The sequence below is a fragment of the Carcharodon carcharias genome, chromosome 13, assembly GCF_017639515.1.
Source record: "Carcharodon carcharias isolate sCarCar2 chromosome 13, sCarCar2.pri, whole genome shotgun sequence".
Classification (NCBI taxonomy): Eukaryota; Metazoa; Chordata; class Chondrichthyes; order Lamniformes; family Lamnidae; genus Carcharodon; species Carcharodon carcharias.
The window spans coordinates 20,083,216-20,099,451 of NC_054479.1; the positions used below are offsets into that span (position 1 = coordinate 20,083,216).

At 42.4% G+C, this 16,236-nt stretch overlaps 1 protein-coding gene across 3 annotated transcripts in view; it reads left to right on the top strand.

Moving 5' to 3' along the window:
- Positions 1–384: 384 nt before the first annotated feature.
- The window catches only part of LOC121285718 (aldehyde dehydrogenase, mitochondrial-like), a 46,663-nt gene continuing 30,811 nt past the window's right edge, over positions 385–16,236 (top strand). Inside the window, exons 1-2 of one of the 3 annotated variants that reach the window (XM_041202429.1) lie at positions 385–520; positions 15,175–15,279. Coding sequence is in view for 1 of the 3 variants with exons in the window: in XM_041202428.1 (XP_041058362.1) it covers positions 11,323–11,448; positions 15,175–15,279 (231 nt within the window). In the remaining 2 variants the exon portion in view is untranslated. Of the gene's footprint in view, positions 521–713; positions 733–10,986; positions 11,449–15,174; positions 15,280–16,236 lie in introns of those variants that run through there. The other 2 variants (XM_041202430.1, XM_041202428.1) reach the window with 2 other exon arrangements.

Consider the following 16,236-nt stretch of genomic DNA (forward strand, 5'->3'; position numbering starts at 1 on the left):
CCGAGATCTTTCTGGGGGAGCTCACTGCCAATTACACACCCATAAATATAATTTGCTGTTTACATGATTTGCAAAGTCAGGTTTGGATGTAGAGTCTGATGTACTGACACAAATGGGATGATAGGCTGAGAAGTTGCTGTAGGTTTGTTACACCAGTGATGAAACCAGCCATACACAGAGATGAAAGCAAGGACTGAGTGATAAGTGACAGCAAGTGCATGTGAAAGGAAGATAAGGGGATCATTAGGGAACAGCAGAGAAATGAATCATGCAAATTGGGAGCAATAACTCATGCTCAAGGACAGGATTTTCTGTTCGAAGTTAAAGGTTGCTTCCTGTGGAGAGCCCGGATGAGGACAGCTGATAAACAGTGCCCATTAAAATGTGGGGACAGACACAAAACATCAAGTTTTTGTTTGTTATTACTTTTCCTTCCAATCTTCTCCCCCCAACTTCATCAGAGACTGTCCTGAAACACCAGTATCCTACCTAACTTCAGCCAAAAACTAGGAAAACTGATGTAAGTAACTTAACATAAACATTTGCTTTACGTATTTCTCTGGGGCTTTGCCCACCTTCTATTGAAGTTACTGTGGAAACCAGCAGCTCCACTGCAGGACGATAAACATTTGCTATGATGCTGTGTTTCATACGAATGCAGCAACACTACATTCAACCTCATAACCACTGATGGATAACATTTCTTACCTCCACCACTGAAGGTGGATAGAGGTAATGTTTTTGCCATTGTTTGTTAGTCTGTAACAACATATCTCAAAAACTATCTTGGTATGTACGGTTAAGATATTGCCCAAGGGTTAGTTTCTGGCAAAGATGTGAATCCTGGAACTTTTTTTTAAGGAGATAAGGAAAATTATGCCTTTTAAAGAATGTTGTGGGTTATTTTATTTAAAATGTTGTTGATTGTCTCAGCCGCTGTGGTGGAATTTGTCACAGCTGTCAAAACGTGAGTTTTCAGAGCAGGTTGTTGGATGTGGATTGGACTGAAACCTCCTCAGTGAGCTAGAAGCTCTTTATAAAAAGATTTCTTTTTTCAGCTTTGTAGTTACAGAACATCAACTGCACAGGGAAAAGTCTCAAGCAAGAGCTGTGTATTTGCAATAAAGCGGAGTTAACACAAGGTGGTATGCACTCTATGGAGTGCTTTTTCACTTGTAGTACTAATTGGTGTCTCCCACAAGGTTATTTATATATTTTTTAAAGTTGCACCTCTTTTCCTACAAATGTGTCTTGTTCCATGCTGCCCTTTCTGGTATGCTTCGCTCTCTCTTTCTGTTTATCTTCCAGTCCTTTCCTCTGTATAACTCTCATGCATTTTTCTCACTGAAGTTTGCCTGCCTCAATTTCTCAATCTTCCTTTCTTTCTTTCTTTAGGGTTGCTAGAAATCAGGCCTTCGATTGATTGGGAGGTTTACCTGACATCATGCACCAACCTTTTTAATTTTAAGATGTTCTTTTGAGCAGATGGCATGACATTTGAAGCTGGCAGGGCTCTTCTTTAACTATGTAGATCTGCCATCTCCCTACACATAAGGAGTGCTTAAGATTGCTGCTGCCAAAAAGAAAAGAAAAAAAGCAAAAAGAGAACATCTATAAAGTTTTGTGAGAATCCTTATGATAAAATAGTTTGTTGAGACAGTCCATATTTACACGTGAAGACTGGCCACTTAGTTGAGGTTTCGGGAGGTGGGGGGAGCAGGGGTGCTTTGACACCTACGATACTGTACATATTCCAATGTGAACCAGAAGAATAAAGAAAATTGAAAAGGAAATTTTTAAGTACATACACAGACCAATAGGCAAAAGCACAGTTGGTAGATATGATGGCTGACAATTCACTGCTACAGTTCGCTGCACCTGGGAATTAAATCTGGGCTCTCTGCTGACCTCTGGTGTACTGACAGCTCTAGATCTAATGAAAGTTACTGACCTAGAAATTCAGCCATGCAGCATTTTTTTCCCCCAGGTGCTAACCAACCTAACAAGTTCCCAAATGCCAGACAGGAATCATGTGTACCCATTTCTTGCCAGAAATGCATTGCCCGCCATTGGTTAAAATAGATGCACTAGTAGGGGTTCAGGTCAGGAATGTTTAAAGGCCAGAATAAGTTATTCAATCAAGGGTCCCATGTCTTGCAGGATCAACTTTCAATTCTTCACTCTCCGCGTACTGAAATCAACTCAACAAAGGTGCTTACTGGCAGGTAGACCTTCTTACCAGCATTATTTAAAAGGAATCGTTCAGTTCCCATAGTTGCTAGTTTATCAATTCATACTGTTGGTTCACCTCGGAGCAATTTTTGGTGTGTTTCATCAAGTCTGCACAAACAAATTGCCGATCTTGCATTGTTGTTGTTTTCCTCAGACTAGCGAAGATGTACTTAGGGGAAGCAAGATAAACACTTGAAGAGAGAAAGGAACAGAAGTATATGTTAATAGGATTAGGTGAAGATAAGTGGGAGGCTCCTTTGGAGCATAAACACTGGTATGGACCCGTTAGGCTGAATAGACCACTTTTCTGCAGTAAATACAATGCAAATTGCCTGGCGGCAGACATAGATAGTATCAAAAATAATAGATAGTATCATTGGGATACCTTTGGGGCTGCAGGATGATGGGGAGCAGCAAGAAAGACACCATAACAAGAGAGGCTGCTCTAAAGGGATAAGGAGGGTACTACACAGGAAGCCTTCTCCACAGATCACATTCGGGGAGCACTTCTCCTAAAGAAAGTATACTCAGGAAAAATGCATGAGATATCTTCCCTTCAGCAAAGATACAATCACTGACGTAAATCACCTGCTGCAACCAGAATTCGAGCCTCAAATCAAGGAATGGACAGCATTTCCTTGGCTGTATAGGTCATCACAGACTCCAACATTTATGCCACAGCTTCCTTTCAGGCTACAACAGGTGCTGATATAAGCAATATCTCTTTGCAGTGCAGGAAGGTCACGGGGGGCTCTCTACACCAAGAGGAACATCTCCTTTCATACGGACAAAGCAAAGCAAAATGTGAGATCACTAGGTTTCATCCCCATGGAAGGCTTCCCAAGGGTACAGCATACCAATGACTGCCACACACATCACCTTACACACTCCATGGCATTTTTGTAAATTGAAGTGGATTCAATTAGCTCATCACACAGCTGGTTTGTGAAAAAGAGTTGTGCATCATGCAGGTCAGTGTCCCCTATCTCAGAGGCAGTCATGAGTCTCACCCTGCGCCAATCCTCTGTCTCTAATCCAACCAGGATACAAACTGGTTATTGGGTGACAAGCACTCTGAACATGACTCGTGACTCCAGTCAGGAAAATATGCACTGCTGCAAAGGAAGCCCATGCTGCCATGTGATTATTAACAAGCAAACAAGGATACGCTCAAGGAACACATTCACTGCATGGACTATTTCAGAGGAGCTTTGCAGTATGCTCCTGAGATCCCCAGAGCAGATATCCAGATTTATCATTATCTGCTGCATGCTCCAAGATTTTGCCTCATCACAGACCAGCCTTTACCATCATCTGGGAAGTAACAAATGCATGAGATGGAAGAAGAGGAAAGACTATGACCACCAGTGCCCCTACACAGCTCTCAAAAAAGCCAGCAAATCGAATAGCACTTCACTGAAATCAGTCCTACAATTCCCCACACTCAAATAGTGCCACAAACCTTACCATTTTCTTTACAACCATCCTTTGATGGCCTTCCTTCACTCCATACTTATGAGTCTTGCCTCCTCACTTCACTACAAAGGCAAAAACTAACACCAAATCCAGAGCAAAAAACAAAATTTAACAAATAGTCTAACATAATGTTATCATTTACATAAATTAAATCACAACTTAACCTTGTGCAAGCCCAACCTGTCCGGTGTGCTTGTATCCTCATGTTCCTACAAAGTTTTTCCCAGTGGTTCCAGCTTGAGAGGTGGAGATTGAGAAATTTCCATTCAGGGTACTTTGAATGGCTCTGGATTCAGAGGGCCCAACTGAAGACTGTAGCATCTCAACATGGGCTGAGTAGTCTGGATTGGGTACATCTGTGGCACAATCAAAGGCAGTAGCAAAGTAGCTGGTGAAGCATGGTGTTATCTTGAGAGAGGATATGTAACGGGACAGTGCCTCAGCAGTCCTCCATCAACATGAGAACAGAGTACAAGAGTGCTGTTGCATTCAGGGAGCCCTTTCAACAGTGGAGTGCATGCCTCTGGCACAAATACACAGGTCTAGACCAAGTGTTTTTAATAAGGAAACTCCAGTAACTGTGATAGGGAAAACTTGATAAGGACTGAATGGTCTAAATTATAAACGTTTATTACAGCAACACTAATGACATAATATACAAAAGTTATTGGGCATGAACAGAATTAATTTTGAAAGGTCCACAGAAAGTGATAGAACATAAAACAATTTGCCTTTATATAGCACCATTAGCAGGCATTCTACAAGAAAAGGAATGTAAAACGTACCTTAGTGGAAGAAAAAACAATGAACGATAAATAACCATGAGGTCAACAGCACTCATTATTATTAACATTCAATCAGACAGCAATTTCTAGCCACAGGATATGAATAGTTAAATGTGTCACTCAGGAAATTACTTTCCAAGATGCCCTTCTCCTCAAGACTGCACAAGAATGGAATATCACTGAGAAACTCACCATTGAAATATACGGAACGGTGTGAAATTGATGTACTTACTTGATGCATAAATATTAAACTAGTCCGAAAAGGTTCACACATGTCCATTCCTGCATAAATAAATTTTTCACAGCATGCCAGTTCTTATGTACTGCCAAACAACCCTCAACTGTAAATTAATTTTAACAAGTTTGGTGTCTCATCCCTTCAAATTATTGGCGATTCAAAAAAAAACTTTCAGAGAAACTTTTTAAACTTGGTTTCTTATCTGTCCTAGTCCAATCTTTCTCTCCCTCTTTTCATATCACTTTCTGTACTCAATTTGACAGTGAACTGAATATTCTAACAGATGCTTTCTGGTTCAGATTCCTCATTGCTTATTAATGATTCTTTAACCTGATTAGTTAAGGACATACACAGCGTCTTGCCCTGTTCACACAGGTCCCAGATACCCTACACTTTTTTGATAGTTTGCTGACCGGAATTTTTCAGTGCAAAATCCCACAGAAAGTCTATGGACAGATGCAAACTTCTCTGGTGATTGCAAATCTCAGGCCCAATGTTCAGAGGGGCACCGAGGTTATAGGAAAGCCACACACCAATAACTGGTTTTAAAATAAAAAAAAAACTAGAAATGCTCAATAGGCTTAGGCAGTGTCAACAGAGAAAGAAAGAGAGTTAATGTTTCAGGTCAACAACCTTTGATCAGAATTCTGTTCAGGTTGTTGACAGTTCTGACCAAAGGTCACTCATTAACTGTTTCTCTCTCTCTCTACCATTGATGCTGCCTGACCAGATAAAAGACTTGCATTTATTTAGCACTATTCATGACCACCAGATGATCCAAAGCACTTTATAGCCAATAAGCACTTTTGAAATACAGTCACTGTTGTAATGTAGGAAACACAGCAACAAAAGGGAGGTGGTGGCATAGTGGCACTGTCACTGCACTAATATTCCAGAGACCCAGAGTAAAACTTCAGGGACCCATGTTCAAATCCAACCATGGCAGTTGGTGATATTTGAATTCAACAAAAACCTGGAATGTTAATTGTCATAAAAACCCATCGGGTTCACTAATGTCCTTTAGGGAACATTGCCTGGTCTGGCCTACATGTGACTCCAGACCTACATCAATGTGGTTGATGAAAAAATAAATTTGCGCACTATAAGCAGATTCCCATAAACACCGTGATAATAACCAATCTGTTTTTGTGATGTTGACCAAGAGAATTTTTTAAAAATTCATTCAGGGGATGTGGGCTTCACTGACTGGGCCAGCATTTATTGCCCATCTCTAGTTGCCCTTGAGAAGGCCATGGTGAGCTGCCTTCTTGAACCACTGCAGACCATATGAAGTAGGTACACCCACAATGCTGATAGGAAGGGAGTTCCAGGATTTTTACCCAGCCACAGTGAAGGAATGGCAATATATCTCCAAGTCAGGATGGTAAGTGACTTGGAGGGGAACTTCCAGGTGGTGGTGTTCCCATCTACCTGCTGCCTTTGTCCTTCTAGATGGTTGTGGATTTGGAAAGTGCTGTCAAACTCTTGCAGTGTATCTTGTGGATGGTACACACTACTGCTGTGCATCGGTGGTGGAGGGAGTGAACGTTTGTGGATGTGGTGCCAATCAAGCTGGCTGCTTTGTCCTGGATGGAGACAAACTTCTTGAGTGTTGTGGGAGCTTCACTCATCCGGACAAGTGGGAAGTACTCCATCACACTCCTGACTTGTGCCTTGTAGATGATGGACAGGCTTTGGGGAGTCAGGTGGTGAGTTACTCATCACAGGATTCCTAGCCTCTGACCTGCTCTTGTAGCTACAGTATTTATATGGCTAGACATGTTCAGTTTCTGGTCAATGGTAATCTTAGAGGGAGGCGATGGGGTAGTGGTACTGTCACTGGACTAGTAATCCAGAGACCCAAGGTAATGCTCCAGGGACCTGTGTTTGAGTCCCGCCACTGCAGATGGCGGAATTTGAATTCAATAAAAATCTGGAATTAAAATTCTAATGATGACCATGAAACCATTGTTGATTTTTGCAAAAACCCATCTGGTTCACTAATGTCCTTTAGGGAACATTGCCTGGTCTGGCCTACATGTGTCTCCAGGCCCACACGCTTAAATGCCCTCTGAACTGGCTTTGCAAGCCACTCACGTACAAGGTCTCAAAAAAGGAAAGTACTCTGGGTGGGGGACTTCAATAACCATCACCAAGAGTGGCTCAGTAGCACCACTACTGACCGAGTTGGCCGAGTCCTAAAGGACATAGCTGTTAGACTGGATCGGTGGCAGGTGGTGAGGAAACCAACAAGAGAGAAAAGCATACTTGGCCTCATCCTCACCAACCTGCCTAGAACAGATGCATCTGTCCATGACAGTATCAGTAGGAGCGAACACCTTTGTTGCAGCGACAAAGTCCCGTCTTCACATTGAGGATACCCTCCATCATGTTGTGTTATACCACCGCTGTGCTAAATTTCGAACAGATCTAGCAACTCAAGACTGGGCAGCCATGAGGCACTGTGGACCATCAGCAGCAGCAGAATTGTACTCAAACACAATCTGTAACCTCATAGCCCGGCATATCCTCCACTCTGCTATTACCATCATGCCAGGGGATCAACCGTGGTTCAATGAATAGTGCAGGAGGACACACCAGGAGCAGCACCAGGCATACCTAAAAATGAGGTGTCAACCTGGTGAAGCTATAACACAGGACTACTTGCATGCCAAACAGTATCAGCAGCAGGTAATAGAGCTAAGCAATCCCACAACCAACGGATCAGATCTAAGCTCTGCAGTCCTGCCACATCCAGTCGTGAATGGTGGTGGACAATTAAACAACTCACTGGAGGAGGAGGCTCCACAAACATCTCCATCCTCAATGATGGGGGAACCCAGCAAATGAGTGCAAAAGAAAAGGCTGAAGCAACCTTCAGCCAGAAGTGCCGGTGGATGATCCATCTCGGCCTCCTCCGGAGGTCCCTAGCATCACAGATGCCAATCCGATTCATTCCACGTGATATCAAGAAACGGCTGAAGGCACTAGATACTGCAAAGGCTTTGGGCCCTGACAATATTCCGGCAATAGTATTGAAGACTTGTGCTCCAGAACTTGCTGCACCCCTAGCCAAGCTGTTCCAGGACAGTCACAACACTGGCTATGTGGAAAATTGCCCAGGTATGTCCTGTACACAAAAAGCAGGACAAATCTAACCCGGCCAATTACCGCCCCATCAGTCTACTCTCAATCATCAGTAAAGTATTGGAAGAGGTCATCAACAGTGCTATGAAGCAGCATTTGCTTAGCAATAGCCTGCTCAGTTTGGGTTCCGCCAGGGCCACTCCTGACCTTGTTACAGCCTTGGTTCAAACATGGACAAAACAGCAGACTCCCAAGGTGAGGCAAGAGTGACTGCTCTTGACATCAAGGCCACATTTGGCATCAAGGAGCCCCAGTAAAACTGGAGTCAATGGGAATCGGGGGAAAACTCTCCACTGGATGGAGTCATATCTAACACAAAGGAAGATGGTTGTGGCTGTCGGAGGTCAGTCATCTCAGTTCCAGGACATCAATGCAGGAGTTCCTAGACCCAAACATCTTCAGCTGCTTCATCAATGACCTTCCTTCCATCATAAGGTCAGAAATAGGGATGTTTACTGACAATTGTACAATGTTCAGCACCATTCGTGACTCCTCAGTTACTGAAGCCACCCTTGTCCAAATGCAGCAAGACCTGGACAATACCCAAGCTTGAGCTGACAAGTGGCAAGTAACATTCATGCCACACAAGTGCCAGGTAATGATCATCTCCAATTAGAGAATCTAACCATTGCCCCTTGATGTTCAATGACATTACCATCACTGAATCCCCCACTATGTTAGCCAAGTCACTGGGAATGTCTCTGCTTTTCTTTAATATGGTGCCATGGGATCTTTTACATCCACTTGAAGGGAAAGGCGTGGCTTCAGATTAAGGTCTCATCCGAAAGAAACATCTCCAACAGTATCACACTCTCTCAGTGCTGCACTGATTTTTGTGTTCAAATTCTGGAGTGGGGCTTGAACCAGCAACCTTGTGACTCAAAGGCCACTGTTATCAACTGAGCCATAGTGGATTTGTTAAGTATTCTGCATTATGTTATCATTTCAGATTTCCAACATTCACTGTATTTACATCTCTGGACTCATTTTGTTTCTTTGCTTGTCTCATTACCATTCCCTTTGGCTCTGTAGTGCCAACTTTTTTATCATGTAATCTCTCTAGGATTCCACCTTATCACAGACCTTTCCTTCCATTCTTTTACCACCCACCCCACTTCACACATTTACAATCGTTTTAAAGCATCTTTTACTGTTCCCAGTTCTCATGAAAGGTCTTCAGTCTAAAACATTAGAATCACAGAATTGTTGCGGTGCAGAAGGAGGCCATTTGGCCCATTTGGCACCAGCTCTCTGAGCATTTTAACTTAGTGCCAATCTCCTGCCTTTTCCTCATAACCCTGCACATTGTTTCTATTTAAATAACCATCCAATGACCTCTTGAATGCCTCAATTGAAGCTGCCTCCACCACATTTCCAGGCAATGCATCCCAAACCCTAACTACTCACTGTGTGAAAAAGCTTTTTCTCACCTCACATTTGCTTCTTTTGCAAAACACTTTAAAACTGTGCCCTCTGGTTCTCGATCCATTTACGAGAGGGAACAGTTTCTCCCTATCTACTTTGTCCTCACGATTTTGAAAACTTCTATCAAGTCTCCTCTTAGGCTTCTGCTCTCCAAGGAAAACAGTCCTAACTTCTCCAGTCTTTCCTCAACTGGAACCATTCTCGTAAATCTCTTTCTGCACTCTTTCCAATGCATTGACATCCTTCCTTTGGTGTAGCAGCCAGAACTGTACACAATACTCCAGCTGAGGTCTAACCAGCGTCTTATACAGGTTCAAGGTCAACTAAGGATGGCCAAAAAATGCTGGCCCAGCCAGCGAAGCCCACATCCCATTAATTAATAAATGTTTTAAAAATCATAACCTTGTACTCTATGCCCCTATTAATGAAGCCAAAAATACTGTATGCTTTAGAAACAGCTCTCTCTACCTGTCCTGCCACCTTTAATGACTTTATGTACATATACACCCAGGTCTCTCTGCTTCTGTACGTCCTTTATTTTATACTGTTTCACCATGTTCTTTGTATCAAAGCGTATCACCTCACACACCTACGCATTGAACTTCATCTGCCACCTAGCTGCCCACTCCACCAATGTGTCAATGTCCTTTTGAAATTCTACACTGTCCTCCTCAAAGTTTACAATTCTCCCAAGTTTTATGTCATCTGCGCTTTGAAATTGTCCCCTGCACAGCAAGATCTAGATATATATAGGAAAAGCAATGGTCCCAATACCAACCGCTGGGGAACTCATCAACCATCTCCTTTACCTCATCAAAATCTCCAGCAGGTTAATTAAACACAATTTTCCATTAACAACTCCAAACTGCCTCTTCCAAATCAATCCACATTTTTCCATGTGACAATTAATTCTATCCCAAATAATTGTTTCTAGAAGTTTCCCCACCACCGAAGTTAAACTGGCTGGTTTGTAATTGCAGAACAGATCTTTACATCCTGTTTTGAATAGGGACGTAATGTTTGCAATTCTCCAGTTCTCCGGCTTCTCACGTTACCTCTGTTTCTCTCTCCACCTCTGCTGCTTGACCTGCTAAGAAAGCATATTTAAAAAATTCTACAGTGTTCTACTTTGGTTTTAATGTTTTTTGTTTTGCTGGTTTTACATGTTTTAAGTCAGGACAACAAACTCCGCATGCTCTTCCCAGCTTCCACTTTTTAACAGCAAACATAAATAGCTATCCTAAACTGACCTTTCGTTGGCTCCTAAGCGACTGTTTGAAAATCAATACGCCTCATGCATTCCAAAATATCATACACATGAAATCCGAATGGGAGGACTTAAGGTCGTCTGCTGATAAGTGCCATTTGAAGAGACCTTACTTCACAGTGGACATTAAAAAGGAACGACACGAAGTTTAACTGAAACTAATATATTTTTTTAAAAACGTTATTTTTCTGTGGAGAGCTAATGTAACGTTTCATTATAAGTTCCTCGTGATGATCCAATAAGGAAAATGCGGGATTTGTGAGGAAGGCCCCATCATCACGTGACGCCGAGAGTAGCTGTCGGCGCCATCATGTGGAGCGCGGTTGATTTGGAATCCTGGGCGGTTAGCCGCTGTGGCTGATGGGGGTGGGGTGGTTGACGACCGTGACTGTTAGGGGGCGGGGCACGCCGTGTTTGACAGGGAAAGAGATTAACGGCCGTGACTGAGCAGGCGCAGGGTGGTTATCAAGACGGGAGGCTGGGCTAGTGTGTTTGGTGCCAGTCCTCTACAGCAAGGTTTCTGAGGAAAGGCGATCCACCTGAAGTGGATCCTCTCCCGCCCCCTCCAAGATTTTCTGTTTCCTCGTTCCAGCAACTGTGTTATTTAAAATTCCTGCTGGTTGATTGACAGCTGGTTTGGGGGTGGGCTGGCTGATTGCTTGTGGGAAATTGGCTGTCTCTCTGAGATCGAGGAGGAGGAAGTCTCCCTGTTTATTTTTTTTTAAGCGCAAGTGTTTTTTCCCCCCTCGAAAATGTTGCGGTCAGTAGCCCGTCGGTTGCCCAGGGTTTCTGCAGTAATTGCCCCTGGAGCCAGGAGATATTCTGCGGTGGCAACACTTCCAGCCCCAGTCACTCAGCCGGACGTTTACTACGATAAGGTAACAGGAGGTAGTTCTGTGCATAATAATAATCATGGTTACAAAAGCTCGATTACGTGTATTTTGCAGATGTACCTAACGAGGCTGTACCGAAATTTGAAATACAAGACCATAAGACATAGGAGCAGAAATTAGGCCATTCGGCCCATCGAGTCTGCTCCGCCATTCAATCATGGCTGAAATGTTTCTCAACCCCATTCTTCTGTCTTCTCCCCATAACCTTTGATCCCCTTATCAATCAAGAACCTAGCTATCTCAGTTTTAAATACATTCAATGACCTGGCCTCCACAGCCTTCTGTGGCAATGAATTCCATAGATTCACCACTCTCTGGCTAAAGAAGTTTCTCCTCATCTCTGTTCTAAAAGGTCTTCCCTTTACTCTGAGGCTGTGCCCTCGGGTCCTAGTCTCGCCTACTAATGGAAAGCACTTCCCCACGTCCACTCTATCCAGGCCTTTCAGTATTCTGTAAATTTCAATCAGATCCCCCCCTCATCCTTCTAAACTCCATCGAGTATAGACCCAGAGTCCTCAAACGCTCCTCATATGTTAAGCCTTTCATTCCTGGGATCATTTTGGTGAAATATGAAATATTACTAAATGAAAAGTAGTGCTATCACTGTATGTAAAAGCAAGATCTTCCCATGTAAAGGATTTCATCAAGTTTTATTTGTTTTAAATTTGGATTTAGATTTGTCATCGTTTGCAAAACAACATTTCCATCATTGAATTCCTCCACCATTAATATCCTTGATTAGATGCTTAACTTGACCAAATATTGTGGCTACATGAACGGGCTAGCGGCAAGGTATTCTGTGGCAACTCCACTCCTGACTCTGGAAAAACTTCCCACCAACAAGGCACAAGTCAGGAGTGTGATAGAATACTTTCCACTTGCCTGGATGAGTGCAACTCTAATAATGTTCAGAGCTCAACATTATCCAAGGTGAAGCAACCTACTTGATTGGCACCCCATCCACCATGTTAAACACTAATTCTTCAACACTGCTGCACGGTGGTTCCGGCGTCTACCATCTACAAGATGCATTGCAGGAAATCTCATACCCGTGATCTGTACCACCAAGAAGAAGAGCAACAAGCTCTGTGATCTTGAAGTTGCATACCATTCTGACTTGGAAATATATTGTTGTCACTTTTTGTCACTGGGTCAAAATCTGTGAACTCCCTATCCAGCAGCACTTTCAATGTAGGATCACCTTCACTACACAAAGTACTGCAGCCGTTCAAGGAAGCAACTCTCCTCTACTTTCTCAAGTGCAATCAGGGATGGGCAATAAATGCTGGTCTTGTGTCCACAACCTGTAAATGAATAACACTCAACTTATCTTTGACTTTGAAGAATTGACATTTTTGAGAAAATATGCAGTGGAAATTCCTACAGATACCTGTAGCAGTATTTTTCATTAAATTTTTTATTTTACCATATCTGTGGAAGATGTATTGACCCTATGGATGAGGTCTCCCTTTGGCACAAACTTGAAAAATTATCTCAAAAGTGCACCATGGTGACTTGACCATTAGCAATAAAGGGCAGAATTTTCTGGTCTGAGAAAAATTTTGGCCAATGGGCCCATTTTTGGGTCCTGGCCTCATTTGCATTAGCAGTGCATCTTCCAGTTCAATCTTCCAGAAGGCAGCCAATTTAAAAACCCACTTCTGGGTTCACCATCCAATTAGGCTTGAGGAGTTATGTGGTCAATTCAGCACACCCCATTGAAAGAGCAACTGAGAGCTTTCACCAAGATAAAAGCGAAAAACTGTGGATGCTGGAAATCCAAAACAAAAATAAAACTTTTGCTGAGTTTTTCAGCAGGTCTGGCAGCATCTGCGGAGACAAACACAGTTAATGTTTCAAGTCTGTATGACTCTTCAAGAGAACTAAGTAAAAATAGAAAAGAGATGACATATAAGCTGGTTTAAGGGGGGGCTAGAGTTTTCCCAAATTCCCTAGGTTCTAGAAAGGTCCCAGCAGATTTGAAGTTAGAAATGTAACTCTGCTGCTCAAGAAAGGAGGGAAGGAGAAAATGGGGAACCACAGGAAGTTTAACTTGACATCAATGATCAGGAAAATGCTAGAATGTACTATGAAGACATCTTAATGCACTTTAAAAAAATCATAATATTATCAGACAAAGTCAACATGATTTTACAAAAGGGAAATTCTTTAACATATTTGTTACATCTTCAAACTAATAAAATAAGGTAGATAAAAGGAACGTAATAGATGTAGTATACTTGAATTTCCAAAATGCATTCAATTTAATGCCACACAAAAGGTTAGTATGCAAGATAAGGGCTCATGGAGTTGGGGTACTATATTAGCATTGATAGGGAAATGGTTAACTGACAGGAAGCAGAGAGTATGGGTAAACAGAGCATTGGAGTGCTGTAACTAGTGGAATGCTGCAAGAATCAATGCTGGAGTCACACATATTTATAATATAAGACTTAGACAAAGTGACTAAGTAATGTATTTAAATTTGCTGACAATTCAAAGTTATCTCCAAATGTAAGTTGAGGACACTGAGGCTGCAAAGAGATATAGACAGGTTAAGTGAGTAGGCAACAAGGTGGCAGATGGAGTATAATGTGGGGAAGCAGGATGTTATTCACTTTAGTAGCAAGAGGAGAAAATATATGTCTTTTTTAAAGGCATGAAATTTCTAAATGTCACAAAGACTTGGGTGTACTCCTACTAGGGACACAGCATGCAGATACTGCAAACGGGAAGGCAAATGAAATGTTGATCTTTGTTGCAAGGGAATTGGGGTATGAGAACAATTGTACAGGGCTTATGGCAAGACCTGAAATACTGTGTGTAGTTTTGGTCTCCATATTTAAGGAAAGATATACTTGCATTGGAGGCAGTACAACAAAGGATCACTAGATTGGTTCCTGGAATGAGAGGGTTGCCCTGTGATGAGAGGCTGAGTAAATTCGGCTATACTCTTTGGAGTTGAGGTGATCTCATTGCAGCTATGATAATCTGAAGGGGCATGACAGGGTAGGCACTGAAAGAGGTTTTCCCTGGCTGGGGAATCTAGAACATGGGGGTACACCCTCAGGATAAGGGATCAATAATTTATGACTGAGAATGGGGAGAAATATCTTCACTCTCTCTAGAGTTGTGAATCTTTGGAATTGTCTACCCCAGCAGGCTGCGGATGCACCGTTGAGTATATTCAAGTCTGAGATTGAGATTTTTGGTTAGTGACCAGTTGAATGCAATGTAACCTTTTGGTTGCCTGATGTTTAAAATTAATTTAATCCCATGTTAAACTTCTTGTGACATTGCTAATCCTTGGAAGATTCAGCCCAATCATAGTCGGGTTGCCACTCCACTCCTGTTTACATTCATGATAAGATGATATTCCAGATTCCGTGCTTGCCCATATTTGTGTGCATCATAATAGCTGCACTACTGCAATTCAAGTTGTATTGATTTATTTTTATGCTAATCTTTGAGCACATGTCCAACAGCAGATCAGTTCCTTATCAAAAGCTACATCCAGGGTAAAAGAGTCAGAAAATTAAGAGAGAGAATTCCTACCTGAGTTCTTTGTTGGTCACGTCAATTGGATTCTGCAGTGAAAGATGTTTGGTAGCTGCTTTCTCGATCGCCATTAAAAGGAACTTGAGAAATGAAAAAAATTCCCATCCTCATCAAAAAGTAGTCTGTCTTCATGAGCGTTTTTTCCTTTTGCAGATCTTTATCAACAATGAATGGCATGATGCAATCAGTAAGAAAACATTCCCAACCATCAACCCCTCCACAGGGGAAATCATCTGCCAAGTTGCCAAAGGAGATAAGGTAATTTGTGCTGTTTTCCTTTTATCCGTTGCTCATAAATCTGTCCTTTCATTTGAGCCAATTATTTCCTCTGTATTTCTATTATGTGTGATGTGACAAATATCTAGTTCATGGTTCATGTTAATATTTTAGAAGTAATGTTTAGTTCTGGGCAGATTGTTGTTGTGAAAGTAAGGATAAGAGATGGAGCAATTAAACAGCAGGTGGGCTTATTTAATTGGAGAGTTGGAGACATGTTGTTTACAGTACCGCACAGAAGTGCAGTCCAGAGGCCATTTTTGTTTTGTTAGTTTGAGCTAAATTAATTTCAAAGCAGTCAGTGAACCCAGAAGAGCTTAAGAATGTTATCTGGGTTCAATTTGTGTGTTTGCTGGGAGGGAGGTTGGTTGCAGTTTGGACCTCGTGTGGTTTGTAGCTCACAGAAGAGCCCTAAGAGCTGTTAGCAGGCTCCAGACAGTTAGGGCCCTGAAGTCCTGGGGAGCTGAGAAGATGGCAAAAGACCACTGGCGCTCTGTACCAGTCAGTTGGGGCTCAGAAGCCTGGGAGCCATTTATAGCCCAGTGCAGCCAGAGGACTGGAGTTTGAAAAAAGCCCAGGGGCAGTGCCAGTATGCTGAAGCTAGTGGTCTGCGGAAGAGATTAATTGTGCCCATATTTGGAGGTGTGAGTGCAGCTTTATGAATTCCATGGGACACAGTCTCAAGAGATTGAACCATTGGGATGAGCAGTTGTTGAGGCAGTAAAAATCAGAGTGGCTTTTGAGGGAATTCAGAGGCTAGATCTTCAAAAGTGAAGAGTTAAAATCCCTTGAGACACAAGAGTTTTAATGAGATTGTGTGACTCTGTGGTCACTGACATCTGGGTGGGTGCTGAAAAATCTGTGGGATCTGACTTATTTCCATCTGCCATTTAATGGCAGTGTTCAACCACAATTTGCTGGTTAATTCATATATACCTC